This window comes from Aethalodelphis obliquidens, unplaced genomic scaffold (assembly GCF_003676395.1).
Source record: "Aethalodelphis obliquidens isolate GAN/ISIS:26980383/991018 unplaced genomic scaffold, ASM367639v1 scaffold28, whole genome shotgun sequence".
Taxonomy (NCBI): Eukaryota; Metazoa; Chordata; class Mammalia; order Artiodactyla; family Delphinidae; genus Aethalodelphis; species Aethalodelphis obliquidens.
In genome coordinates this window covers 15678909-15706773 of record NW_020837972.1, presented here as the reverse complement: position 1 = coordinate 15706773, position 27865 = coordinate 15678909, and the positions used below count along the sequence as shown (strand labels likewise).

General features: G+C 47.4%; 1 protein-coding gene across 5 annotated transcripts in view; it reads right to left on the bottom strand.

Annotated features, from left to right (window-relative positions):
* HVCN1 (hydrogen voltage gated channel 1) overlaps positions 1 to 22193 on the bottom strand; it is a 28678-nt gene extending 6485 nt beyond the window's left edge. Inside the window, exons 1-4 of one of the 5 annotated variants that reach the window (XM_027124786.1) lie at positions 22132 to 22193; positions 21683 to 21764; positions 17396 to 17435; positions 3148 to 3420 (exon numbers count right to left, since the gene is read on the bottom strand). In XM_027124786.1, the coding sequence (XP_026980587.1) occupies positions 3148 to 3420; positions 17396 to 17416 (294 nt within the window). In that variant the 5' untranslated portion in view covers positions 17417 to 17435; positions 21683 to 21764; positions 22132 to 22193. Of the gene's footprint in view, positions 1 to 3147; positions 3421 to 4915; positions 4945 to 16940; positions 16993 to 17395; positions 17436 to 21682; positions 21765 to 21794; positions 22099 to 22131 lie in introns of those variants that run through there. The other 4 variants (XM_027124788.1, XM_027124784.1, XM_027124785.1 and 1 more) reach the window with 4 other exon arrangements.
* Between the last annotated feature and the right edge of the window lie 5672 nt (positions 22194 to 27865).

The following is a 27865-nucleotide window of genomic DNA, read 5'->3' as shown; positions in this document are numbered from 1 at the left end:
TATATATATATATATATATATATTTTCCCAGTCTGGGAAGATCCCACATGCCGCGGAGCGGCTGGGCCCATGAGCCATGGCCGCTGAGCCTGTGCGTCCAGAGCCTGTGCTCTGCAACGGGAGAGGCCCCAACAGTGAGAGGCCCGTGTACCGCAAAAAAGAAAAGAATGAAAGCACTGACACATGCTACAATGTGGATGAACCTAGAAAATATTATGCTAAGTGAAAGAAGCCCAACACAAAAGACCACATATATTTTATGATTCCATTTACATGAAATGTCTGGAACAGGCAAATCAATAGAGACAGAAAGTAGATTAGTGTTTATCGGGGACTGGGGATTATTGTTTAATGGGTACTAGATCTCTTTTTGGGGTGACGGAAATGTTCTGGAACTAGATAGTGGTTGACAGTTGGACAACATTGTGAATGTACTAAATAAATGCCACTGAATTATTCACTTTAAAGTGATTAACTTTATGTGAATCTCACCTCAATTTTAAGAAGTGAGAGAGAGACCCAAGGTCACAAACTATGATGCCCAGGTCCCAACTGCAGCTTCTATGAACTAATCCCTAAGGCCCTGAGTTTGCCAGTTCACAAGGCAGTACTAGTTCTGAAGGGAGCCACATCACAAAGAAAAATGCTGAGAATTCAGGGAAGCTGGTTAATTCCAAATCGTCACTGGAAAATGGCTGTGCCTAGCCTCAGCACGCCGCAGCGCAGAGCGTGGACTGTGGGGCAGCCAGTCCTGGGCCGGCTCCCCCGTTAGCCTGGACCTTGGGCACAGCTCTCAACTCCGCTGAGCCTCAACGTTAACTCTAAGCTTCAGCTTCCTTCAGGGGATAATGGGGTTGGCCACATTTTCTACCCTGAGTGACAAGGGGAGCATCGTGTGAGATAATGTGTGAGGAGCGCTCAGCAGAGGGCCCGGCCCCGGTGAGCAGGTAATAGAAGTGAGGCTCCTGGCCTTCCTGGCCATCCTCCCCTAGCCCAGCTACCCTGTCCGTCCATGGTTTCCACAGAGGCCTGACTCACCCCAAATTCTCTCCCTTGGTTGGTTGTGCCATTCTGTGGGAGAAGTGACAACAGTTAACTCTATATCATGTCACCTTGGTCACCTCAAACCATGGGAATAGGTGGAGACTGCACCCAAGAAAGGGATTCCAGAATCTTCCTGTATGCTGATTCTATCTGCAGAGATCAAACCCTTAAACCCTCACCCCTACTCCAAGGTGGCCTCCCTGCTTCTACTCTGGGCCCTTCTACAAACTGCTCATGTCAACCCCTCCCCACCCCCATACTCAGAACCTTCGATGGCTGTCCACTGCCCACGGATGGCCTTCCAGTGCCTCCTCTCCCTCTACTGGATACATAAAAGCCACATGGACCCTTCTCAAATTCTCGAATACTGAAGACCCTTTCCGACCCCTGGCCCTTTGCAAACACGGCCCCCTCTGCCTGGGAAGCTCCTCCCCTCCCATCCACAGAGCTCATTACTGCCCAACCTTGAGGTATCAGGTGAAATGTCACCTCCTCTGCCACACGTCCTCCACCTCACATCCTAGGTCGGGTCTCCCCCACCTCCAAGATCTCTGAGAGCCCCCTTCAGTTTCCCGACAGAGGACTTCTCTCCACTTGATTCCAGCATCTGTCTGATTACTGGAATGCCCACCTCTTCACGGACCATTAATCCTCCAAGACTGAGGGCAGGGACATGCCCACCACACTCACTGCTGTACCCCTGGCACATAGTAGAAACTAAGAAGCGACTGCACTGCTGAGTGAATGAATAAACATCTCTACTCTGCTTTCCCCCAGAGCCACGTGCCCCTGGGGGGCCCGGTCAGGAGAGGTGGGACCTCCCAAGGGCTCCCCTTGCAGCTGGAAGGAAGCTGGCTCCTTCCTTCTCTCCTGAAATTGAGGGTTTGGGAGTTCAACACCAACAACTTAACACCACGTCTTCTCTTCTGTCAGAGCCACAGAGGAAAGCACTAAGCTGTCAGGAGTGCTGTGTTGCCTGCTTTGTTTCTCTAAGTCACACGAGAGTGGAAAAAAAAAGACTAAAATAATTCCTTCTTTCTATTTTACCATGGAACAAAGTCAGTGATGGGAGAGGCAAGGGCTGCTTCTCTCTGCTTCCAGGGGGGACATTAGCTCTAGGGAGGGGCTGGATTATCGTAGTTATCCCTGCAGCAGGGACCCCAAAATGGCTCCGTTCAGGGACTGGGCTGACAAGGAGCCTCCTGCTTTCTCCTGGGACTCAGAACATGCTTCCAGACACCTGCCTGCCCACATCGGGGACGTGGGGTGGGGTTCAGACAGGGCTGGCCAGACTCCACCCGCGTTTGTCCTTCAAAATCGGCAGGCGTTGGGACAGACATTGAACCCTGTAGAAGTCCCATTCCCTTTGCCATTCTTTGAAGTCTGCGTCTCCCTCTCAGGGTCTCCCCATAACCACACCTGGAGGCTGGTGGTGGGTTAAGCAAGGCAGATATTTTTGGCATCACTTCACAAAAGAAGAGATGCACCCCCGCCCCCGGTCTCCTTTGTGTGTGTGTGGAAAATTTTGCATAACATAAAATTTACCATTGTAACTATTTTAAAGTTGGCATAAAGTTCAGAGGCATTAAGCACATTCACAAGGTTGTGCAACCATCACCTCTATCTAGTTCCGGAATGTTTTCATTCCTGCAAACGGAAACTCTGTATCCATTAAGCAGTCACTCCCCCCGTCCCATTCCCTCCAGTCTGCTGTCTCTGTGGATTTACGTGTTCTGACATTTCATATAAATGGAATTATAAGACATGTGGCCTTTTGTGTCTGGCTTCTTCCACTTAGGATCACGTTGACAAGGTTCATCCGAATTGTAGCATGTGTCAGTGCTTCAGTCCTTTTTATGGCTGAGGACAGATAGATCACATTTTGTTTATCCATTTTCATCAGGTGATGAACTTTAATTGACTTTTGGATTAAGACTTACTTTGCCCCAGACCACATGGGACCTGCCCAGCACATGGTCAGTGCTCCGTAGATGTCTGTGGAGTGAAGAAGCTGGTGGCAGAGAAGGGCCCCTACCCTGCCCTCGTGACTCTTTGCTGACGGCTCTGCCTCACCCCAGGCATCTCGGGCCTCTGCCCACCTACCTGAAACCTGTGGGCGCTGAAGAGCTTCCTCAAAGTGGTCCTGAAGTCGAGGCGGGGCCTGGGCACGGGGGCAGGGGCCGCGGTAGGATCGGCATCTCTGCCCTCTGCGCCCGAGGCCGGTGTGGGCGGTGGCTCCTCCTCCTCCTCCTCTTCATTCTCCCACTTCTTGTAGTTGATGTTCCACGCGTGGTAGTCATCCCCAACGACGGTGAAGTGCTTCAAGAACTTGCTCATCCTGTCGGCGGGAGCCACCTTGGCCCTGCGGGTGACTGCCTGAAGGGAGGGGACAGAGGGGAAGCGCTCAGGTGGCCCATCTGTCACTCTGGGGGAGCAGGGCCCCCGCTGGGCCGGGCCACGGGGTGAAGACAGTCCCCGTGCTCAGAGCACCGTGCAAGCACAGACCATGAGGTCACAGTGGTTTCTCGTGCATTTATTTTTGGAATCCAGGGTCTCAGGGCCGGTGAGGCAACAGGAAACCCCAGATTCCGTCAGGCCTGCCACTGTGGTCTGGTTGGCAGTAACCAACAGGAGAGGTACTGCCACCCAGTCGCAAAACACCCACCACGGGCCCTCATGTAAATACTGGAAGAGCAGCCCATGGTTCAGAGACATCACAACCTAAAACCCCAGAGGTGAGAGTTGGCAGGGCGGGGAGAGGGCAAAGGCAAAAGTAAAAGTACCCGAAGTTTCACACAAAAGTGAAGCCACCCTCCCCGCCTTCCATGCCACAGCTCAGTCCTGGAAAGGTCTGAGCAGCAAGCGGATTTTTCCTGAGTTCAGCCAGTGCTGTTTTAAATACATTATGGACAGCTGTTTAAAGATGGATGGACTTCAAAGCAAAAAAGCAAATATCCTCCCATTCCTTTGCCCAACTTACCCTACCAGACATCACATTTTTTATAAAGTTCAATAATGAAAACTTTCATGTATGCTTACTAGAATAGGCAATATGATCAGCATAACAGGAAAAAAGAGCCCCAAACAGACCCAGGTCCCCGTGGGAACCTGGATGTGACGGCAATGGCAGTACAGGTCAGTGAGAAAACACTGGAGAGGTTAGGATATCTGGCTTTCCCAACAGGGAAAAAAAAAAAAATCCCTACCTTACACCACACACCGAGTAAATTTCAGTTGTGTTAACCTATATAAATGTATTTTTAAAAACTTTAAAAGTCTTAGAACAAAATACAGACAAGTATCTTTATGACCTCAGGTCTGGGAAGGATTGCTTAACTAAGACACAAAACACAAAAGAAATGAATAGACCTAACTCATCAAAGCTAAAAACTTTTATCTCTTGCTCTCTCTTTCTCACACACATCTGTGCAAAGTCAGATACACCACAGACCGGGAGTAAATATTTCCAATGTATTTAATAGACAAAGATTTTAGTGTTCAGAATATATAATGAAATCTTACCCAAAAAATACAACTCCATGTAAAATTAGGTAGTGGATATTAACAGGCAGGTCACATGAGAGGAAACCCAGATGGCCAAGACACTCAACTTCACTAATATTCAGGAAAATGTGAATTGACGTAACAATCACACAGCTTTTTGTTCCTCACATTGGCAAGAATTTAAGTCTACAATAGCAAATGCTGGTGAATGTGTGAAGCAAAGGGGGTCTCCTGAACCCTGAAGACAGGAACAGACACTGGCACCACTATTTTTGGAAGCAATCTGGCATTGTTTTGTCAAGAGGAAGCTGTACTAGTTAATGATCTAGTAATCCCACCCCTAGATAGGCTTCAAAGAGAAACTCACCCACATGTACTCAAATCAGTAACATGTTCAAGAATGTTCACTGCAAATGTTCACCTAAATGATAGGAGATAGAGAAGTGAATTTTCTCTATTCATGTGATGGAATTTTATACACAGTTAAAATGAATGAACTATGTCTCTGTGTATCACTGATGACATCCACGTGTACCCCCTCAGCAGTACTGAACACAGCAGATCACTCCCTTTCTTCAAAAACTTCCTTCATTGGCATCTGGGATTCCACACTCTCCTAGTTTTCTTCCTACGTCAATGGCCGCAAAATATTACTATATATTGTTTTCGGAATGTGTAAAATGTGAGCATAAACATACAAAAGAATGGGATTTCTGATTCTGACCATGATACAGTAACTGGTATAAACAACTATACCAGTTACAGCAACTGCCATAAAATTAACTATACCAGTTAAAGCAACTGCCATAAGACTAGATAAACTATAAAACTGGATAAAATATATGAAATTTACTGTGATCCCTGAGAGAAGAGAAACAAATGAGATGAGCCCCCACAATCACCTGCCTGGAAGTACTTTCTGGACTCTGGAGACAAAGATTATAGTTCAGGGCTATTGAACTTTCCTTCCTCAGGAATTTGTGTGTCAAGTTACCAGAGAAAAGGAAGCAGCGCAGAGAAGAAACTAAAAAAATTGGACTTTAGCTGAGTCCACATGTGCAGAGCAAGACTCCATGAGGCAGGGCAAAATATAACTTTCAGGGAAAAAAAAAAAACTCTTGGGGAACTGTGAGCTGAATTACTGCCAATTACACAGGGCTGAGTTAGGAGATCTGAGTTCCAAACAGCTAGAGTAGAGAGATCTTGTTGAACACTCTGAGCATGCAGTAGAAATTCCAAAAAAGCCATGCCTTATAAGTAGACCTAATCTAGCCCTCCAGTCAGGGCTACCTTAGACCTCTCCCAACTAAGCTTAAAAATAAGGCTTCTTCAAAAGATCAAACTTATCCCTAAGTAAATTAACTGCCCGTTGGAACAAAACTCAAAAGTGCTCTTTTGAGGAAGACAGCAAAACACCCTCAACAACATAACATTCATAATGTCCAACATATAATAAAAAATTACTAGGCAGATAAATAAGCAGAAAAAATGTGGCCATAACCAATAGAAAAATTAGCTTAATAGCTCAAGAGGGACAGAGGTATGGAATTGGCCAACAGAGACTTGAAAATAGCTATTCTAAATATGTTCAAAGATTTCAAGGAAAACATGAACTTAATGAGGGAACAAATGGAGAATCTCAAAAGAGAAATGTAAACTACAAAAAAGATCCAAATTGATACTCTAGAACAGAAAAATACATATATGAAATGAAAAATCACTGGATGGGCTTAATAGCTGATTAGATGCTGCAGAAGAAAAGTTCAGTGAACTAAAAGATAAAAAATTGAAAATATCCAGTGGAAGCATGGAGAGAAAAAAGACTGGGAGTAGGGGGAAGAATAGAGCCTCAGGGACAATATTAAGTGGACTAATATACATGTACCTGGAGTACCAAAAGGAGATGAAAGGAAAAATATTTGGAGAAATAATGGCTGAAGAAAATTTCCAAATTTGATGGAAAAATATAAACACGTAGATACAAGAGTCCATGTCCCCAGAGTATCATGTGACACCTGACCTAGAACAGAAGCCCATCAAGTGCCTGTTGGCTGAGGGCACTGGTGCCCTGTCTCCCATGCCAGCCCTCCAATTGCTGGGTTCCCAGGGCTGGCTAAGGGCCAGGCCCACAGATGTCCCAAATCTCTCTGGGTGGCTACTGGCCATAATCTGCCCCCCTCAAAACACCTCACCTAGCAGATGGAAACCTCCCGTACTAGTTCTCAGCATGGTGGGAACCTCAGGGTGCTTTGCAAAAACCACATTTTATATTTCATACAGGAAAGGAAATTTTTTTTGAAACTTTGCACCCAGTAAAGAAGCAACTTTCAGTAATTTGGGATGAAAATATTTATGGCACCCAGCAGAGCACAAAACAACTCTGGTTTTAAGTCAAAAATCTGTCATTCTGGAAGCAGAAAAGTTCCAGAAAAGGGCAAAGATCATGAAAACGTTGTGGGCCTCAGCAACTGCACCACCCACTCTGGACTCTCAGCTCTCGGGATCCCCCCACCTTGCCTGAGTGGGACGGAAGGACTGACTCAGTGAGCTACGGGGACCACTGGCCTCAGTGCCTAGCCTGGAGCAGCCCCTCTGTAAGCACCAGCTGGTATTATTATTCCTCAACAACAAAAGCTCTCACCTCCACTCCTCCAACTTCATCATCACCCATGGATATCTCGTTTCTCTGGTTACTAGCCCCGCTGCCTGCTCTGCAACCCCCAGACTATTTAGTTACATGAACTGAAAGATTCCTTTTCTGGCTGAAGCTATATAGATTGAGTTGTTTCTTTCACGTGCAACCCGGAGAATCTAGATCAGTGGAGGCCCTGGCACTGGACTCCCCCATCTCCATCTCCCCTGCATTAACCCTTGCTGTCCCAATATATCCTGGCATTGCTCTCTCTGGGGTCACCTTTCCGTATCAAAGCCCACAACTATGGTTCCAGCTGGACTGGACTGTATTCTCTCACACTGTGGACTTGGTTCTGTTTGACAACTGCGCCTCTTGATTTTTCTCCCATCTCTGGCCTCCCTTCCTGTACCATGTCCCTGCCCCCACGCCACCGGAAGTCCTCAAGTCCCCAACCCTGAGCTTGTCCTGGCACAGGGCGACTCTCTCCCTTCGGTGGTCTCTACACACCTGTGTTTTCAATGCTGCTCAGGTGCAAATCAGCCTCCAGCCTGCTGTCTGATATCCTGCCAGGTCATTAGTTGCTATGACCCAAACTGAACTAATTTCTTATCTTTCCCCCCAAGTCCACTCTTCCTTACATGTTCCCCTAGGTCATGGTGTCACATCCACCCTGCTGCTCAAGCCAAGAACTAAAGATCATTCCTGGCTCCTCTCTCTCCGTCAGTCTAACCTCCTAAACACCACTCATGCTGCACCTTCTCTTCTCCGTCTAACTCTCTCCTACCGCTCTCACCTCTTGCCGGGACACCAGCACCAGCCTCCTCACTCAGCCTCCTGCCTCTGACCCTTTCTCCACCCAGTGGTGGCCAGGGTCACCTTTCTCCAAGGCTGGTCTGGCTGTGTCCCTGCCCTCGCCTATCCTCCCCCTCTTCCCATTACCTTCAGTCCCTCCACCCTCACCCACTGCCAACCGCTGCCTTCAGGACAAGGTCAAAGCTCTCTTGGTCTCCTCCCCAGCCTCCGCCACACTCCAGTTACACCAACTGCATTGCGGTTCTAGAATAAACCATGCTCTCTCTTGCTTCCAGGACTTCACACGGCCTGCCCCCTGTCTGGAATACCCTCGCCTGTCTCACCCTAGTTCTCTTTCAAGTCTTACAGACGTTGATTTTACCTCCCCTGGGAGGTCTTCCTTAACCGCCGCCTGCTGGGTGAGGGTCCTTCCTCTACTTCCCCATCAAGCCCCTCACTAACAAACACTTTGACATCTCAGGGTTGTCTGTCTCCAGCACTGGTCTGGGAGGGCAGATGCTCTTCCTCCTCCAGTCACAGGGAGGGGCTCAATAAGTATTTAATAAGTATTTAATAAATACTTACTCAATAAGTATTTAATAAATGCATTAACAGCAAAACCGCAGGAGCTACCCATCAAAGGTAATGGCCTACTTCTGGTTTACACATGACAGGTATTATATCTGAAAAATTACTACCTGGGAAAGAGGGGGAAAACAAGAAAAACAGACCCACGATTGATGGAGAAGAAAACGTTCTTGTGAATGTCTATTCTTACAGACTCTGAAGCTGCCATCTGTAGGAGGGGGAAGTCCCTATTTCATGGTCATTCAACAATCACTGAAAAAGGTACTTTTAAAGAAAGTCAGCCGACTCTTGATTGCCAGGGCCTAATATCCCGTAAGTCCCCATTTCCCTGTTCCCTCCCACAGCCTACTTTTAGGGACCTGATTTGCTTTTTTTTTTTTTTTTTTTTTTTTTTGCGGTGTGCGGGCCTCTCACTGCTGTGGCCTCTCCCACCGCAGAGCACAGGCTCCGGATGCGCAGGCCCAGCGGCCATGGCTCACAGGCCCAGCCGTTCCGCGGCATGCGGGATCCTCCCGGACCGGGGCACGAACCTGCGTCCCCCGCATGGGCAGGCGGGCTCCCAACCACTGCACCGCCAGAGAAGCCCCTGATTTGCTTATTAATCAATATTCGTACCCCAAACAAGACACAACAGCAGCAACATCTATTATTGTTGATTGTTTATTATTTGTCGTATCAGCACACCGGTAAATTCCTTAAATGCACCATTTCATTTTAATTCCTAACACCCCTCTGAGGTCGAAGCCATCATTTTGGGTCTGGGTGAAAAAGGTGCCTTGTCCAAAGTCATACACTCAGAAAATGGCAGAGCCAGGGTATGCCCTTGAGCTGTATGACCTGGAGCCCCCGTGTTAGAAGACATGGCGGAGAAAAAGCCAGGCAGCCCGTGACTGGAGATCTGCCTGTTAGGAGGGTGTAGTGGGATGTATTGTGGCTGCCCCCAAATTCATGTCCCTCTGAAACCTCAGAATATGACCTTGCTTGGAATACAGGCCTTTGCAGATGTAATTAGTTAAAGATCTTGCTGGGAATTCCCTGGTGGTCCAGAGATTAGGACTCCGTGCTTTCGCTGCCGAGGGCCTGGGTTCAATCCCTGGTCAGGGAACTAATATCCCGCAAGCCACACAGTGAGGCCAAAAAAAAAGATCTTGCAATAAAACCATTCTGGATTTAGGGTGGACCCTAAATCCAGTGACTGGTGTCCTTACAAGAAGAGGAGAGGACACACAGAGGAGAAGGCCATGAGAAGATGGAGGCGGAGACTGGAGTGATGCATCTACAAGCCAAGGAACGCCAAGGATTGCCAGCAACCACCAGAAGCTCGGAGAAAGGGATGGAACAGACCCTCCCTCTGAGCCTCCCTCTAACCCAGCCAACACGCTGATTTTAGAACTCTGGACTTCAGAACTGAGAGAATAAATGTCTGTTGTTTTAAGCCATCTGGTTTGTGGTCATTTGTTATGGCGACCCCAGGAAGCTAATACAGAGGGTGTGTGTCCGAGTCAGCCCAAGGGTACTACAGACCATGTGCTCTCTCATTCTCTCTCTCATCTTCGTGGGCCACACATCCATCCTGCATTCCTGGGAGAAAGCAGGCTCCTTTGGAGGTCACAAAACCACTTGTTTCTTTTTGTTTGCTGCTTATAGGCCACCTCCATCCCCTCTTGCTCTCACTTGATGCTGACAAAAATCCTGAGAAGGAGGTAGGACAGGGAGGTGTGGTCTCTCCATTCTACAGAAGGGGAAACTGAAGTTTGGGGAGGGGAGACCTACTGCCCAAAGTCACCTGGTGTGGCAGGGTGACAGAGATGGGGGGAGGAAGGCACTCCCCTATACCACCTGCTGGGCAAGGAAATGGGTACATCCTTCTTAGGAGGGCAATGAGGCAGCTTCATCTTTCGAAAAAATATTTGAGTCTCTCCAATGTGCCAGGCATGGGAGCAAAGGAGGATTAGCCTTAAACCAGTTTCTATCAAAATTTTAAATGTCATTGTTTGACCTGACAAGGGACTCACACATGAGCAAAAAGACACTCACGCATCATGCTCACTGCAGACCTGCTACAACCTCAAGGTCCATGGTTAAATACACTGTGGTAGACCACACTATGGAATACCACACAGCTGTTAAGAATGCAGTACGCCAGTGTGGCTGTACGTACTGACATAGAAAGGTGTCTTTCATCTATGATCAAGTAAAAACCAGCATATTACAGATCAAAATGTATAATGCCATTTTTGTTAAAAACAAAATCAACAACCCAAACAAAGTGGTTACCTCTATGAAGGGATAGGGATTGGGATTGGGTTGGAGGGTGAAGAGAAACTTTTTTTTTCCTATTAGGTTTAACCATAAGAAATAGTCATTTACGTAATAAGATCTAACCTGCAGAGAATGAAGTATTTGGGGGGAGTGGGGAGGGAGGGAGAATGAAAAAAATATATATATATACACATACATACAGACACACACACATATCTAATGTATACAACTGGAATCCCTGAATAAGAAAACCAAAACAATGGAACAGAATGGTTCAAGATATAATTCAAGAAAACTTTCCTGAAATAAGACTTTTAAAAAAAATGACCATTTTCAGAGACTTCCCTGATGGTGCAGTGGGTACGACTCCACACTCCCAATGCAGGGGCCTGGGTTCGATCCCTGGTCAAGCAACTAGATCCCACATGCTGCAACTAAGAAGCCCATGTGAAGCAACTGAGAAGTCTGCATGCCGTAACTAAGACAAGGTGCAGCCAAAATAAATAAATATTTTAAAAAAATGTTTTTAATGACCATTTTTGTAGGTCAAAATTGGTAGAAACTGACAATTTCATGTGGTTCAACCTAATATATACTGTTTGTTGTTTTAATTTCTTACACTGAGAACTTGTTTGTGTACAGTTTTTAAAAACAAAGAAACATAAGTGGTAAAGCTGGCATATGAACTCAGGTCTACTAGCTTTGTTCTTTCTGAGATGCTCTGCCAATGAGGGGGAAAACATGCCAGAAAAGCTGCGATTTTTAAAGCAACAAGAACGATGATATTGAAAGAGGCTGAATCAAGGTTCTGAGATGCAATCCTCTCTCCCTTAGCAGGGGAAACTGAGACTTGCAACATGGCAATTGCCACCACCCAGTGGACAGTCCATGAACTTGCACCTGCACCTTGTCTTCTGGGTCCAGGAATCTTCAGACACACCCAGCCAGGGTCAGAGAAGTTGTCCCCAACCCCTGACTTCCATCTCCCTCCCCCAAAGCCCACCTATCACTAAGCCCTGTGCATTTTAGCATCTGAATGACCCTTGAATTCATCATCTACTTCTCCCATCTTCTGCCCACCTCCCTGCCCCAGCCTCCACCTTTTACTTGGAGGATGTACCAGCTCCTCACTGTTCTCCCCATCACTCTTAGATTCTCGTCAGCAGCCTGAGAGCACTTCTTGAAACATAATCACGTCACTCCCTGTGCAGAAAAGGCCTGGGGCTGCTGCCCTTAGAAAGGCCTGCTTGGCCCTTGGCTGACATCTGGGAACTTGGATTTTGGGAGGGTTCCCACCTGGTAAGGACAGCTCACTGTGACCGGACTCTTTGTAAAGACAAGTGGTTTATGTAGAACAGCTGCTTTCCCCTGGGTAGTCTGGAATTTTTGGAGTTTGGAAGGTACCCATGTGACCAGCCCCCAGATAAAAACCTTGGGTGCTGAGTCTCTAACAAGCTCTCCTAGCATGTGTTGTCACAATTTGCTGCTGGAGGAATTAAGCAAGTCCCATGTGACTTCACTGGGAGAGGAATCTGGAAGCTTGTGTCTGGCTTCCCCTGGATTTCACTTCATGTATCTTTTCCCTTTGCTGATTCTTCTTTGTAAAAATCTTAGCCATGAGTGGAACTGTATGCTGAGTCCTATGAGCCTTCCTAGCGAATCACTGAACTTGGGGTGATCTTGAGGACCCTAATGCACTCCCTTATTTGAAACTCTTCTTTGGCTTCCCACTGATCTTAAAAATAAAGACCCAGGGAATCCCCTGGTGGTCTAGTGGTTAGGACTCCACGCTTTCACTGCCAAGGGCCTGGGCTCAATCCCCGGTCAAGGAACTAAGATCTCACAAGCGGTGCGGTGCGGCTGGGAAAAAAAAAAAGACCCAAGCGCCTTCCAGAGACCTATAGCCATTCTGCACTCTGTGGCCTCTGCCTGCCTATCTAACCACACCTGTCACCAGTCTCTCTGCTCTGGCCACATGGTCTCCATTCAGCCCTTTGTACTCAGTAGGTTCCTTCGACCACAAGGCCTTTGCACACGTGATTTCCTCTGCCTAGAACGCCCACTCCTCTTCCACCTTGTCATTTTTCTTTTCCTCCTTCAGGAGGTCTCCCTCAAGCATCTCAGCTCCAGGAAGCTGACCATGTACCTCCCCTGTTGCATTCATGCATGGCCCACATGCCTCCCCAATGAAGATGGATCCACCTGTTTGTGTAACAGAGTCTGTTTCCTCCCCCACTCCCCATTAGGGGACTGGGTAGGTGGGTTTCTGCTCATGCCATATCTTCCGTATTCTTCATGCCTGGAAGACCACAGGTTCCCTCCCACTAAACATACCTGGAGGGTGGAATGAATCCCTTGAGCAAATATCTCCTCTTGGGGGACTCATGTACCCCAGAGGCTCACGTACTCTACCGCCACCTCCCCCTACCCTGTCCCCAGGGATTTATGTTCTGAGGAATGCCTATTTTTAAAATCAGGGAAGTCTTTAAATAAGCATAGCAGCTTTTCCTTCTCTAGGGTGGGGAGGAAGTTTGAGGTTTCACGAAAATAACCACCGTGACGGCTGACTAGTTTGGGCGGGGGGTGGTGCTGCTGGTAGACTGAGAAGCCTGACTGGTGGCCCAGGTGCCCCAGAGACGCATTCTCCAACTTTTCTCTCCATTTCCTGTAGGGTCAGAATCCCTCCTGACTTGATGGAAGAGTCTGTTGACCTGGCAAGTTGATCAGGAGGCTGGGTGGAGACGATGTGGGAAATAATATTTAAGGTAGCGGAAACTGTAGCGATTGTAACTATCCCCAGAGCAACTGCCATTTTCTGAGCTCTGTGCAAAAGCCCTTTGTAACATACAGCAACAACTTGACAAGGTGGGGACTGAATCCTCTTCATTTACAGGTGAGGAAATTGAAAACAGAGAGGCCAAGCAACTTGCCCCAGCTCACACAGCCAGTGAGAAGCAGAGCTCAGACTCTGACCCAGGCTGCCTGGCCCAGAGCCCTCTCCCTCCTGCACGACCTCTCTGAATGCTGCCCTGGACCCAGCTCACAGCTGGTGAAGGCCAATGCTGGGCGGGGAGTTCAGCCCAGTGTTACTCAGTAAGAAACACATTTTATATCCTGCCACTTAGTACACATTGACATATATACGTTCTATAACCAACACTAAAGTTAACATGTGAGAGACTTATGTTTTCCACTTTATTCTATTTCTTAAAAGGCTGATGGCAGCCCATTAATGGATTTCAGGAATCACTAATGGGTTGAGTTTGAAAAACACGGGTATGGTGGGATGTACTCTATTTCCCTGGGGGAGGGAGAGGATGATTGTCAGAGAGGTGGCAGTCTTGCCCAAAGTCTGTGAATCAGCCATGTTAACTGGGAAGCATAAGTCAGGCTGCTATTTGTGTTAACAAAAGCATAGAAAGAAATGAAAGCATAGAAAGAATAATATAGTTACCCAGCTAGAAATTAGGACCTATCACCAGTACAACTGAGTCATCTGGGCCACCCCATCCCCCAACATCTTAGTGATGCTTCAGCCATGGAAAAGATGGGATAAACAAGAATTCAGGGCTCCCCTCTTTCCTGCCCCACTGTGGCTCGGTCCTTGGAAGGAGGCCAGTGCAGCTGCAGTTTAACCAATGGCTCTCAGCTCTGGCTGCACACTGGAACCACCTGGATGCTTTAAAAAAAAAAAACCCAGTGCCTGGGTCACAGGCCCCAAGATTGTGATTCAGTTGGTCTGGGGGTGGCCTGGGTGTTGGGATCTCCAATGTACAGCCAAGGTCAAGAACCAGCACCGTAAATGAACCTGGTGCCTGTCCAAACACCTTGTGAGAAGTGTGCCAAAGGGCCACAAGGATTTCTAAGCACACCTGGCAACCAGGTTCTCCAGATGTGGCTGGTGACATGCAATCATCTGAGCTGAGGACTAGGTCAGCTGATGGGCTGAAAACCGTTTCACTTTATCCTCATGATGGCGTCAATAGCTCCTGTGTTTCAAGCGTTTGTTATAGCCCGGCACCCTGCTAAATGCTTTCCAGTCACTATCTTGTTTAATCCTCACTGTTCTCATTTTACAAAAGAGGAAAACGGAGGCTCAGAGAGGTGGGAAGGGGCAGGGAGGGCCCTGCTGGGGGCCCCTCTGGGCAGCTCTCCTGCTGAGGGCCCCTCTGGGCAGAGCTGGCTACAGCAAATCAGGTCTGAGCCATGGCTAAAAACCCCACCAGTTTCTTCCATGACAGAGCTGTTTTCCTCTCCAAAATCAGAGCTGGACAATTAAAAATCTCCTAAAAGCAATCCTATTAAAATAGTTTTTTAAAAACATAATTAACTTTACAAGGTAAATTATTAAAAGGAACTTGTTCTTTGAATCAGTAAGAGGCTTATTTGCTACACGTGGCCCTGGTCCAATTTCCCCAGCTCCCCAGCAATGCCGCTGGGGCCACCCCTTCTTTTGGCCTCTGTTCGATGACAGACAGGCTCCCGCCCCCAGGAGTCCCCCGAGGTGTGTCCTTGGCTCTGCATTCCAACACTCTGCTTGCCCTGATGTTTTTGTGTCCTCACCCCCACCCTTGCGACTTGTCCGTGCAGCCAGACCCCCTGACGTACCGGAATCCCCAGCTTTACCTGCTGTCATTCACCCCAATGAGCAGATCTTTACTCCAGATCTATTTCTTTCAGTATTACTATTGTCAAAACATGAGCAAAAAGAAATAATAACCCCAACACACCAAATTTATCATCTACTTATCCACCCATCTCACTCTAATCTATGTCTTTTACAATTATAATCGAAGACTGCAGACAACTTTGTATCTTATTTTCTCCCCACTACCTATATGCGTCAGACTTATGCCTTTTTAATGGCCAAGAAATTTACCAAGAAGTCAGTGCTCATTATTGCATTTTCTGTTCATTTTTAGCACCTCTATCACCAATTCTAAGACCACATTTTCTCACATATTAACATTTCTGAAGTCTGTCTTACAATTGACCAGTGTCAGTGTTGTGTTACATTAGATCACAGTAAATGGCGTCACTTTTTCTTCTTCGTAGCACATAATATAATGGTGCGTCTACAATCAATGGCATCTTACATGCTAAGAAACACATAAATTTGTGTTTCTAAATTGTGCTGTAAATTATACTTTTTCCTTTTTATGGGTCGTTTCCTTTCCCGCAAGTAAGATGACCAGGTTTGATTATGACTATTTTCATGACTCTTGATACACCCTGTCAAGTTATTTTCCAGCAGTCGTGTGGGTTGATCCACTTGTGAGATGCAGGAGTGAGCCGGTTACACCACAGCATAACCACCATCGAGCGTGCATTTCCGCTTGTTTTTTTGGTTTGCCTAGTAGGGAGCTATAAATGAAGGAAACTGTTCCATTTGCCTTTCTGTGAGTATTAATGATAACTGGAACTCACGGAGCTCCTGTTATTGGGTGGCAGGCACTAAGCTTCCCATATCTTATCAGGAATTGACACAACTCTACAGAGGGCGATTGTCATCCCTCTGCTGGAAATGCCACCATATTTCATTAATGCAAAGTTGAACGTTTTCCCACATTTCTGAAATCAGAATTGGTGGCATGTTGTAAATGCCATTGGTCACTTCCTCCTCCCACATTGTAAACAGCTTTAAATCAGAAATACTCTTACAGTTAAAGGGGCCATCAGTTTGACGAAATGCAAGATCCCCACCACCACCACCACCACCACCACCATCATCATCATCATCATCATCATCATCATCATCATCATCATCATCATCATCATCATCATCATCATCCCATGGTCCTCTGACCCTCACACTTGCTTCTCCAACTCTGCCCCATCACTCTGCTGCTACCCTGAGCTTCTGGCACTGCCCTGACAACTCTACCTGGCCAGGCCCCCAGAAGCTCCAAGTGAACAGCTGAAATGGAAGCCAACACTTCCTCTTCACCTTGCCCCACCCTTCACAACTAATGTCTCCCCAGATCCAACAAGCCTGCACCCCAGATATCAAGGACAGAATTTATTAGACCTACTCAGGTTGGCCACACAGCACAGGAGGCAGAGCATTCGCTTTGGAGTCAGGCTAGGTTGAAATCTCATTTCTGCCACTTCCTACCTGTGTGATCTTGAGCAAGTAGCTTTACTTCTCTGTGCCCAAGTGTCTCTACCTGTAAAATAAGCAGTTGGGAGAAGCACTTATGGGCTCAGTATTGGCCTAGCATTCTGAGACCATTGTCTCCTCAACTCCTCCCTGTGAGCCTTCAGGAACGGGGGTGGTTAATTAACTTTTCCCCATTTTCCAGATAAGGAAACTGAGGCTCGGGGAGGTGAAGGGCATGACCAAATGATACAGGGCTATTAAAATGCAGAGCTGGGTTTTGAATGTTTCCGATTATCAGGCTATCTTGAGGTTCCTTCTATAGCTTTCACCTCGGTGACTTTTAACACTTTGGTATGGTGGAAGCACCCTGAACATGTGTTTTTCCTCTATCTTGTTAGAAACACCAAACAGAATTATCTTCTCAAGCTGGGAGGTCCCTTAACGCTGCTAGTCTTCCAGAATTAATTTACCTTTTCATCCCAGGTGGCCATTTTCCTGTCGTCTCCAGATCTGGAAAATAAGAAAACATTTGTCTAGATCTATCATCCTACTATCATTCGCCGTAGTATGTGTTTTCCAACACTTTCTTACAAATTATTTTTAACTTGCTTAGGTTAACAGTGTCCGAAAATAGTAAATAATAAAGCTCAAAGCATGTGGAGAAGGATGTACATCCTGAGTATATACCCAAAAGAACTGAAAACAGGCACTCAAACAAATACATGTACACGAATATTCATAGCCAAAGATGGAAACAATCCATGTCCATTAACATATGAATGGATAAATAAAAGATGTTATATCCATACAATGGAATGTTATCCAGCCATAAAAAGAAATGAAGTACTTTTGCAATATATACAAATATCGAATCACTATGTTGTACACCTGAAACTATTGTAGGTCAATTATACCTCAATAAATAATAAAAGAGATATGAAGTGCTGACACATGCTACAACATGAATGAACCTCTACAACATTATGCTAAGTGAAAGAAGCCAGACACAAAATGTCACATAGTACTTGGTTCCACTGATGTATAATATCCAGAATATGCAAATCTGTACAGACAGAAAGCAGACTGGTGGTGGCCAGGAGCTATGGGGAGAGGGGAATGAGGAGTGACTGCCTAATGGGGACAGAGTCGCCTTTTGAGGTGACGAAAGTGTTCTGGAACTAGATAGAGGTGGTAGTTGCACCACATCGGGAATGTATTATATGACAATGAATTGCTCACTTTAAAAGTTAATTTAAAAAAATTTAATTTTATGTTATGTGAATTTCACTCCAATTAAGAACCAGACAGACATATGTTAGTGTTGAGATTGCTCTGGAAAGCAGCAAAGAATCTAAATGTCCACCAACAAGGGAGGGTCTGGTTGAGTCAGTTACAGTACATCTGGGAGTGGGAGACTCCAGTGCTGTTACATTTCCATATGTGGATGAGGAAAGATGTAATATAACAGGTGCCCCCCCATCACATTATAGCATAGTGTGTACAGTATGATCCCATCTATGTGAAAAAATGATATATGCATTTTTTTAAAAGTCTGTAAGGATATAGCCAGACTCTTTACAGTGGTTATTGCTGAAGAAAATGGGAGTGATTTGAGGATGGGGTGGGTATTTTCTTTCTCTTGGCTTCTGGAAGGTCTGAACTTTTACAATGATTATGTGTTACTTCTTAAAACTTATTTTTAACATAGGTGACATATGTAGTAAAAAATTTAAATACAAAAAGATACTACGACAAATAAGTCTTCTTTCTACTCCTGTTCTTCCCAGAAAGCCTCTCCTACCAGTTTCCCACACAGCCTTTGGAGGTATTCTATGTCTTTCCAAGCACAGCCATACTTATTCTTTTTTTTCCCCTTAAACAAATGTGAGCCCTCACACTGCTCTGAACCTTGCTTATTTCCCTTTAGGGTGTGGGAGGCTGAAAGATAGCCCCATCAGTCCTAATCCCCAGAACCTGTGAATAGGTCAATGTACACGGCAAAAGGGACTTCCCAGGTGTGATGAAATTAAGGACTCCAAGATGCGGGGATTATCCAGGTGGGCCCAGTGTAATCAGAAGGGTCTTTACAAGTACAGCAAGAGAATCAGAAGAACAGGAGACATGATTACAGAAGCAGGGATTGGAGTTAGAGTGAGATCTGAAGATGTTATGCTGTCTTGAAGATGGAGGGATGGGGTCATGATCCAAAAAATAAGGGAAGACTCTAGAAGCTGGTGAAGGCAAGGAAACAGATTCTCCCCTAGAGCCTCCAGAAGCAATATAGCCCTGCCAGCACCTTGATCTTGGCGTACCAAGACTGATTTGGGGCGTGTGACCCCTAGAACTGTTAGATAATAAATTTATGTTGTTTTAAGCCATCAGATGTGTGGTCATTTGTTACAGCAGCCACAGGAGACTAACACAGTGTCCCAGAGACCGTTCTACACCGTGTGCTCTAGAGCAAGTGCACTCTTTGGATGACCACACAGGATTCCCCTGAGGGGGTGTGTGTAGTTCCCATTAGTGACCAACGTTAGCTTCCCAAAGTTCCAGTGAATGACCTTATGCATCATGTGTTATTTTTGTAATTAAAAAAATACTACCATTTTGAAAAAAAATCACGAAGACCTAAAGAAAAAAAGAGTTCTTTTTCTCCCCACGGTACCATGCTTAGGGCACAAGGGACTCAGTTTCTTGCTGGTTGACTGGTAGAGCAGCTTCTGCACCCAGCAGAGTTCACCTGGCTGTGTTCCTGTTCCAGCCCCTGGGGGCCCTCACCCTGCTCTCACGAGGTGGGCTCAAGTGGAACCACCACCAAAAGTGAAGGTGAAGGGAAAAATTAAGGTGCCCTGGAGATTTCCTTCCTCCATAGGACAGGAAACGGAACTAGCGCATGCATAGAAAAACACCCAGATTCACTAATTTAAGCAATGGAAAATTTAAACCTGCCCTAACCTCCCCATTAAACTAGACAAAACAAAAAATGAAAAAACCCAATGCTTGCGGGGCTGTAGGAAAACTTGCACACGTTGCTGGGGATAATTTTTCTAAACAGTCACCTGGTAATAAGTGGTATATGCCTTCAGGATGATCATACCCTTGACTTGAACACATCAGTTTGGAAACTGTAACTCAAAAATCATCTGAAAGCAAAAAAAAAAAAAAAAAAAAAAAAGGTGCAATTTGTACCACAGTGTTTAAAGCAAAGTTGGATATTAGGGTTAGAACCTGGAAACAGCCTATAAGCCCCACTGTAGGGAAAAGCTGAGGAAGGCAGTGGGAGGAATGACAATTCTGAGGTTTATGTAGAAATGTAGAAAGAAGGCTATTAAGCAATGAGAAGTAGAACTCTGATGGTTGCACACACTGCTTGCAGAACTTTTATCAGTTATCAGAACTTTTACTCTGTGCAAGGGCATGGCACTGGGTTCTGGCGAATCCAAAGTGAAGAGACAAGAAAAAGGTCTGGGCCCTGGTAGGCTGACATTTTAGCCAGGAAACACATAAGCAAGGTAACATCACTCAGGGCTAAGCTCCGGAAAGAAAAACAGTAATGCAATAAAGGGCAGGCAAGAGTGGCTCCTGCGGCTTGGGGTGGTGAGGTAAGGCTTCTGAGTAGATGACTTTTATGGTCGTCTCTGAATTGCAAGGAGGTGCATCACAAGAAGATGGCAAGGAAGAGAATTCCTGGGAGAAGGAAGGGCATGTGCACAGACCCTGAGAGAGCAGAGAATTTAGTATGTCCAAGAAAGAAGGAGGAGGCCAGTATGGCTGCAGTGAGCAGGCAGTGGAGTAAGGATGGGGGCATGAGAAGAGTCAGGAATCAATCAGGGCCTGACTGTGCAGAGAGTTCAGTAGACAGTGCTGAGGATCTGGGGGTCACGGTGGGGATGCAGAGGAGTGACCAGATTCAGAATATGCTGAGAAGTAGCACTTGCTGCTGGCCTAGATGTCGGGGACAAAGACAGGAGCAGGTTTTGGAGCAAGAATATGCTAGGCTTCCTCCTTCTTGCAAAACTGGTGGTGGGGGAGGGCTTGGGGGCTACAGGGCAGTCCTGGAATTGTGCAAGCCTCACCCCAAAGATTTTCAAAACCCGCCCCTACCAGCCTTTCCCTCGGAGTCAGAGAGGGAGGAGTTGCAGCCCCCAGCCTTGGTCTTACTCAAGAAACTCCCAGCTGCTGGCGGGGCTGTAGGAAATACTGCAGATCTCAGATAGCTCTGACTTGAGGGTGAAGGACAGAGAAGTGCTTTCAGATGAGTGGGGATGGTGGAGGGGGCACGGCTTGAGTCACGCACTAGGCTAGGCCTTCACATCAACCATCTCATTTAATCTTCTCGGCAATCCTCTGAGGCACGAAGCATGCTTAACCCCGAGGTTACGGATAAGCAAAGGAAACAGACAAGGAAATTGAGGCACGGAGAACTGAAGTCCCATGGCTAAGCCTGCAAGAGCCCCCCTGTGCCCAGCGGGAGTGCTGGTACAGGCCCGGGAGTTCCTGGACAGGGGCTGCACCGCCCTCTCCTCTCTGTCCTGGAGTTTAACCTGGCCCCAACCCACTGTTCTTACTCCTTGGCATCCCCTACCCAGGCGAAGGATTTGTTGCTGTGGAGGTTCTTCCTGCAGGGATGAGCAGGCTGGCTCATCTCGGCCTCCTCCCCTATTCCCAGCACTGGTTTCTCCCTGCCGTCTCCCTAGGGGTGCAGGACAGGGCGGGGCAGGCATGATGAGTAAGAGGACTTAGGGGTTCACACCGACCTGGGTGAGTTCTGGCTCTGCCTCTTTTGGCTGTGTGACCCCTGGCGAGTGGCTTGGCCTCTTTGAGTCTTGGTGTCTTCACCTGGAAGAGGGAGACAAGGATGGTACCTACCTCACCTGTTGCTGCTGCTGCTACGAGGCACGTGATGAAGTGAAGGCACCTGGCCCATGTAAGCACTCCATACAAAAGGGTAGTTCTTCAACACTTCCGTTTTCAAGGGGAGATGCGCGTGCTGTCTCCTGTCCTCCTCTCCACTGGATTCTAGAATCCGTGGGCCAGGCAGGGATCCCTGAGTTATCACTGCCTGCCCGCGTTCCCCCAAGCTGGGAAACGCTAGAACCCACGGCAAACCGGGGCCTCCTGGGATCCCGCGGGGGTCCCTGGCAGACTCGGGCTGGGAGAGCTCGGAGAAGGGAAGCGCGCCCCGGGCCGGCCCTGGAGCACTTACCCTGCGCCCGGCCCGCCGGCGGCCACCGCAGCAACTGCGAGCTCGGCGCCTGCCCAGCCGTCCCGCCCGCCCCACCCGCCCCCGCCCCCGCCCCCGCCCCCGCCCCTTCCTCCCGCCCCCGCCCTCTAAACTCAGTCAGCTGCTGGTCTCCGGCTCTGGCCCGCGTCTGTCCCGTTGCCTTCGTTCTTGCCTATCTGTCGGTCTCCCGGTTGTTCTCTGGCTTCCCCCAACCCGGCCCCCTCGCTCCGCAGGCCCGAGCCTGACCTGGGCCTCCTGCAATCCCGCAGATGGACAAAGGTCCCGCCCGTGGGAGCCAATCACGAATCATGAGAATCCTAGCCCAGGCGACCCTAAGGGAAGGGGTGGGAGGAGGGAACCACTTCCTTCCTCCAACGGGATGTATTGGCAGCGGGTCCACCCGCCTCCCCACCACACACACTCAGGGAAGCAGGGCTGGCTCCTGTTCGCCCCCCCTACCCCCTGCCAACTCCTGGTTACTTAAGGGGGGCCTGAGTGTCCCCTGCACGGTATCTGCAGGCAGGGGTTGGAGGGTGGGCAGAATGCCCTAAGGGGGTGGCCAACCTCGAAGCTGTCAGGACGCCCCTGGGTTGGGGAGGGGGGAGGTGAGGCTGGAGGTGAAGAGGAGGTGCCCTGCAGCTGGGCTGGTATTGGCACGAGGGAGGAGCCTTCCAGCCTCGAGGCAGAGCACACCCTTGCTCAGGCCGACTAGGGCTCCCCTTCCCCAGCTTTACCGTCCCTCCCCTGCAGGCCCTCCCTCACCCAGGCTTCTCCAGCGCTCTGTCCATACCTTATTTCTGTTACTGTTCGCTCTGGTCTCAGTTCTTCCGTTAGCTTCCATCTTCCCCAAAATACCACTTGTCCCAAACTTCCAAGGGCAGAAGCCATCCATCTTCTACACACCTCCCTGTTTCTTCTGGTTAGGCTGGCGGGCGGGGGCGGGGCGGAGGGGGAGCCATACTAGTTTTCTGTGGCTGCTGTACCAAGTTACCACAAACCTAGTCGCCTAACACAGCACAAAAATAACACTTAAAACAACAAAGCACTGGAGGTCAGAAGTCCGGGGGGGGGTCTCAAAGGGCTAAAATCAAGGTGTTGGCTTGGCTGTGTCCCTTCTGGAGACCCGAGGGGGGAATCCATTCCTTGCCTTTTCCAGCTTCGAGAGGTTGTTTGCATCCCTTGGCTCCTGGCTAATCATTCTGACCTCTGCTTTCATCGTTAAGTCTCCTTCTCTAGATCTGACCCGTTTCCCTCCCTCTTTTATATGATTTTTTAAAAAATTTATTTATTATTTACATGTGGTTGCTTGTTGCTGTGCGTGGGCTTTCTCTAGTTGCGGTGAGCGGGAGTCACTCTTCATTGCGGTGTGCGGGCCTCTCATTGCGGTGGCTTCTCTTGTTGTGGATCAAGGGCTCTAGGTGCATGGGCTTCAGTAGTGTGGCACACGGGCTCAGCAGCTGTAGCTCGTGGACTCTAGAGTGCAGGCTCAGTAGTTGTGGCGCATGGGCTTAGTTGCTCTGCAGCATGTGGGAACTTCCTGGACCAGGGCTTGAACCCATGTCCCCTGCATTGGCAGGTGGATTCTTAACCACTGCACCACAAGGGAAGCCCCTTCCTCCCTCTTTTAAAAGGACCCTTGTGATTATATTCTTAACCACTGCACCACAAGGGAAGCCCTCCCTCCCTCTTTTAAAAGGACTCTTGTGATTATATTGGGCCCACCTGAACAATCCAGGATAATCTCCCCATCTCAAGATCCTTGACCTAATCACATGTACAATGTCCTTTTGCCATGTAAGGTAGCATATTCATAGGTTCTGAGGATTCAGACTTGAATATCTCTGGGGGCCCAGCATTCTGCCTATCAGAGAGATACTGTCTCCATTAGCTTCTATTGAGTCTGCTCCTCCCAGTCCTGCCTCCTGCCTCCTGCTGGGTAGGGGGCTTTCTTAAAACATGTCTGATCTGACTCCCCAGTCACATTTTGTTATTACAACAGTCCCATTCTGGTCCCTAAGGCGTAGTCTGGTCCATTCTAAACTTCCACTTTACATTTTATTAGAAACTCCCTTCCCGCCCCCAGGACCAGCCAGACAGGGTAGAGGAGTGTGGACTCTTCTTCCCAGCCCTCCCCTGCGTTCACTCCCTGAGGGCTGGGGAAGGGAAGAGAATGAGGGAACAGGTTCAGGTATTCCTTCACCTAATTCCCACTGCAATCCTCTTTCTGTTGGTTTTTTTTTGTTGTTGTTGTTGTTGTTGTTGTTGTTGCAGTGCGCGGGCCTCTCACTGTTGTGGCCTCTCCCATTGCAGAGCACAGGCTCCGGACGCACAGGCCCAGCGGCCATGGCTCACGGGCCCAGCCACTCCGTGGCACGTGGGATCTTCCCAGACCGGGGCACGAACCCGTGTCCCCTGTATCGGCAGGCGGACTCTCAACCACTGTGCCACCAGGGAAGCTCTTTCTGTTGGTTTTAACAACTAGTCCTGCCTGTAGTTTTAAGCTTAGTACAGACAGCCGGTGATCTCAACAGGCCCTACCAAGGAAAGGCTCAAACACTGCCCCTGGCCTGACCTTCTGGCTGACCCCTGCTGGAGGCACCACTCATTATTCTTCCCATGCGCTTCATCGTTGACCTACACTGCAGTGTTCCCGGGAAAGCCTGCAGCTGCCAACCTTACCTATGCCCTGGAGGCTGGGGCCACCAGCAGGGACCTATTTCCATACATTTTTAGGAATCAGGATCCTGAGGGAGCTGGTCAGCAAGTCTGGAGAATTTGGTAATGTTCTCAATACTGCTGTCTTCACTGGAATCCCTGTACTACTTAGTCTTCTCAGTGGACAGGAAAACATCTCAGTTGTGTTAACATCTTTAGCAGAGAGTCTGGCACAGCAGGTGCTTTACATTCCATTATGTAATTATGCAACAGCATAAATTAACAAATGAGTACTGAGCATAATACAGTAAGGGTGCCCACCATCACTGTTTCTCTTCAGCATTGTACTGAAGATCCCAGCTAATGCAATAGGACAAGAAACATGAAGTACAAAGATTGAAAAGAGAAAAGCTAATATTTGCAATCAATGTGATTGTCTACCTAGAAAATCCAAGGGACTCAACAGACTGGCACTGGATACCAACTGTATGGCAGGCCTTTTCTAGATACTTAATATGAGATGAAGGAGCACCTCTGTTCTCAGAGAGCTCCTGTTTAGGTAGTTGAGGAGGTGAGGTGAACAGTCCTTATGGCAGAGTCACCTGCAGTCCACAGAAAGAATCCAAGAGGTCCATAAACTTGGATGAGAAAAAAATTACATCTTAATTTGCATTAACCTCTAACTTAAATTTAGTACTTCCTTCAGTTATGAACGTAGGTAACAAACCACAGTTGTATTAGCAGCACCCATGATTTTGTAGTCAGTCAAAATCACAGATGTTTCCACGTTACAATATAGTATTTATAGATATCTCAAAATATAACTTACACTCACTCAAAATTACAGTAGTTATTAACTAGTTCTTATAGTTTAATGTGTTAACAAAGAATTTCATATATTACTTTATCACGATTAGAAAAATAACTGCATTTCAAGATAACTGGGGTCCTTTGTAAAATGATGCATTTTTTTTTATGCATTTGAGAGGAGGACCCATCCCATGTTACAAAAGAGATTAGAAACTCCTGCTTTTTTTTTTTTTTTTTTTTTTGTGGTATGTGGACCTCTCACTGTTGTGGCCTCTCCCGTTGTGGAGCACAGGCTCCAGACGCACAGGCTCAGCGGCCATGGCTCACGGGCCTAGCCGCTCCGCAGCATGTGGGATCCTCCTGGACCGGGGCACAAACCCGTGTCCCCTGCATCGGCAGGCGGACTCTCAACCACTGCGCCACCAGGGAAGCCCAAAACTCCTGCTTTAAATGAAGGCCGTGTTTTCTGGTTTGGGCGATGCTGACACAGTTCTCTTTCACAAGGGAGTCGCTGCTGCACCCCCCATCCTTCACATTTCTTATCAAGCAGTAAGCCCAGCTTGCTCAAGTATGTGTCAGTCATTGTCCCAGGAGCTTTCTGGGTGTCCTGCCTTTTGATATTCATGGAGCATTTTGGGAAGCTCTAAGCTTTGGGTCTAGGCTGCTTGCGCCCCTGAAGAGCCAAAACAGTGACAGTTCTGGTTTTACCCAGTAGGAAGAGAGAGGGCTATCTCTGCTGGTTTTGGTTCCTTCACAGTCGACCACTTCCCTTCCTCGGGGAAAAGCCAGGCTCTAGGAGAATGTACGAAAATGGAAAGGAGGAGAGAGAAGTCGATGTGATCTCAGCCAGGGCCGGGGGCAAGGGCTGTTTGGATTTCCCAGAGTTACATCTACTGCCTGGGTCAAGAGATTCCTTTTCCAGCAGGTATGATTCATCTATACCAGTGACAGCCACACAAGGATACCTATGTATGATAGGTGTGGGTACCTACATAAGATAATGTAGCTACAGTAAAAGGTCGTGACTATCTTTGACCCCCTTCTCTGATACTTGGCTTGAACTTCTGCTTCATAGTTCAGAATCATATGAAAGGGTAGTAAGGATATAGGAGTTGGCATCCAAGAGACTTGGGTTTAAATCCTGCCTCCATCCCTTCCCTTGCTAGCTGGGTGATCTTTCATTAATTTAGTAAATAATTTCTGAGTGTCAGCTATGTGCTAGACACAGAATACAGAGGTGAATGAGACAGGTTCCACCTCCTCTCATCAAACTTACTCCTTAGAGGAAGACACAAAGAATAATAGTGGTGGGGATAGAGATGAGGCCCCACCAAGGTAGGACAGTTGGGAAAGTCCTCTCTGTGACGTTTAAATTAATACTGAAAGCTCATATAGAGCTGACCATAAAGAGAGGGGAAAACCTTCTAAGTGGAGGGAACAGTTTGTGCAAAGGGCCTGAGGTGAGCATGAGCTTGGCCTCCTGAGAAACCAAAGGTGGCCAGAATTACTGAAACATGGTAGGAGGGAAAGACAGTGGTGAGAAGTAAGGTCAGAGAGGAAGGCAGGGGCCAAAGGGAAGGCTGCAGTTCAAAGTACAAGAAGCCATGCCAGTTCTAAGCAGGGGGAGAGTCACAGTTTGATATATGTATTTTTTTATTGTAGTTAAATATACGTAACATTTTAACCATTAGAAAGTGTACAATCAGTAGCATTTAGTATATTTATAATGTTGTGCAAGCTTCACCACTATTCAATTTAAGAACTTTTTCATCATCTCAAAAATAAACCCTGTACCCATTAAGCAGTTACTCCCCATTCCTGCCTACCTCCAGCCCTAAAGTACCCACTGATCTGCTTCCTGTCTCCATGGATTTGCCTATTTCAGACATTTCATATAAACGGAATCATATAATATGTGGTCTTTTGTGTCTGGCTTATTTCACTCAGCATGTTTTTGAGGTTCATCCATGTTGTAGCACGTGTCACTACTTCCTTCCTTTTTATGGCTGACTATTCCACTGTATGGACAGACCACATTTTGTTTACCCTTTCATCCACTGACATAGTTTGATTTTACAAAGGTAACTCTGCTTGCTGGGTGGGGACTGGATTATAGAGAAGGCAAAAAAAGGAAGTAGAGGTGAGAGATAATGATGGCTGGAACTAGAATGTTGAGAAGAGGGAAGGAAAAAGGGCATGGGTTCAGGATCCATTTGGGATATATTGAACAGATGAGAAACTGAGGGATTGG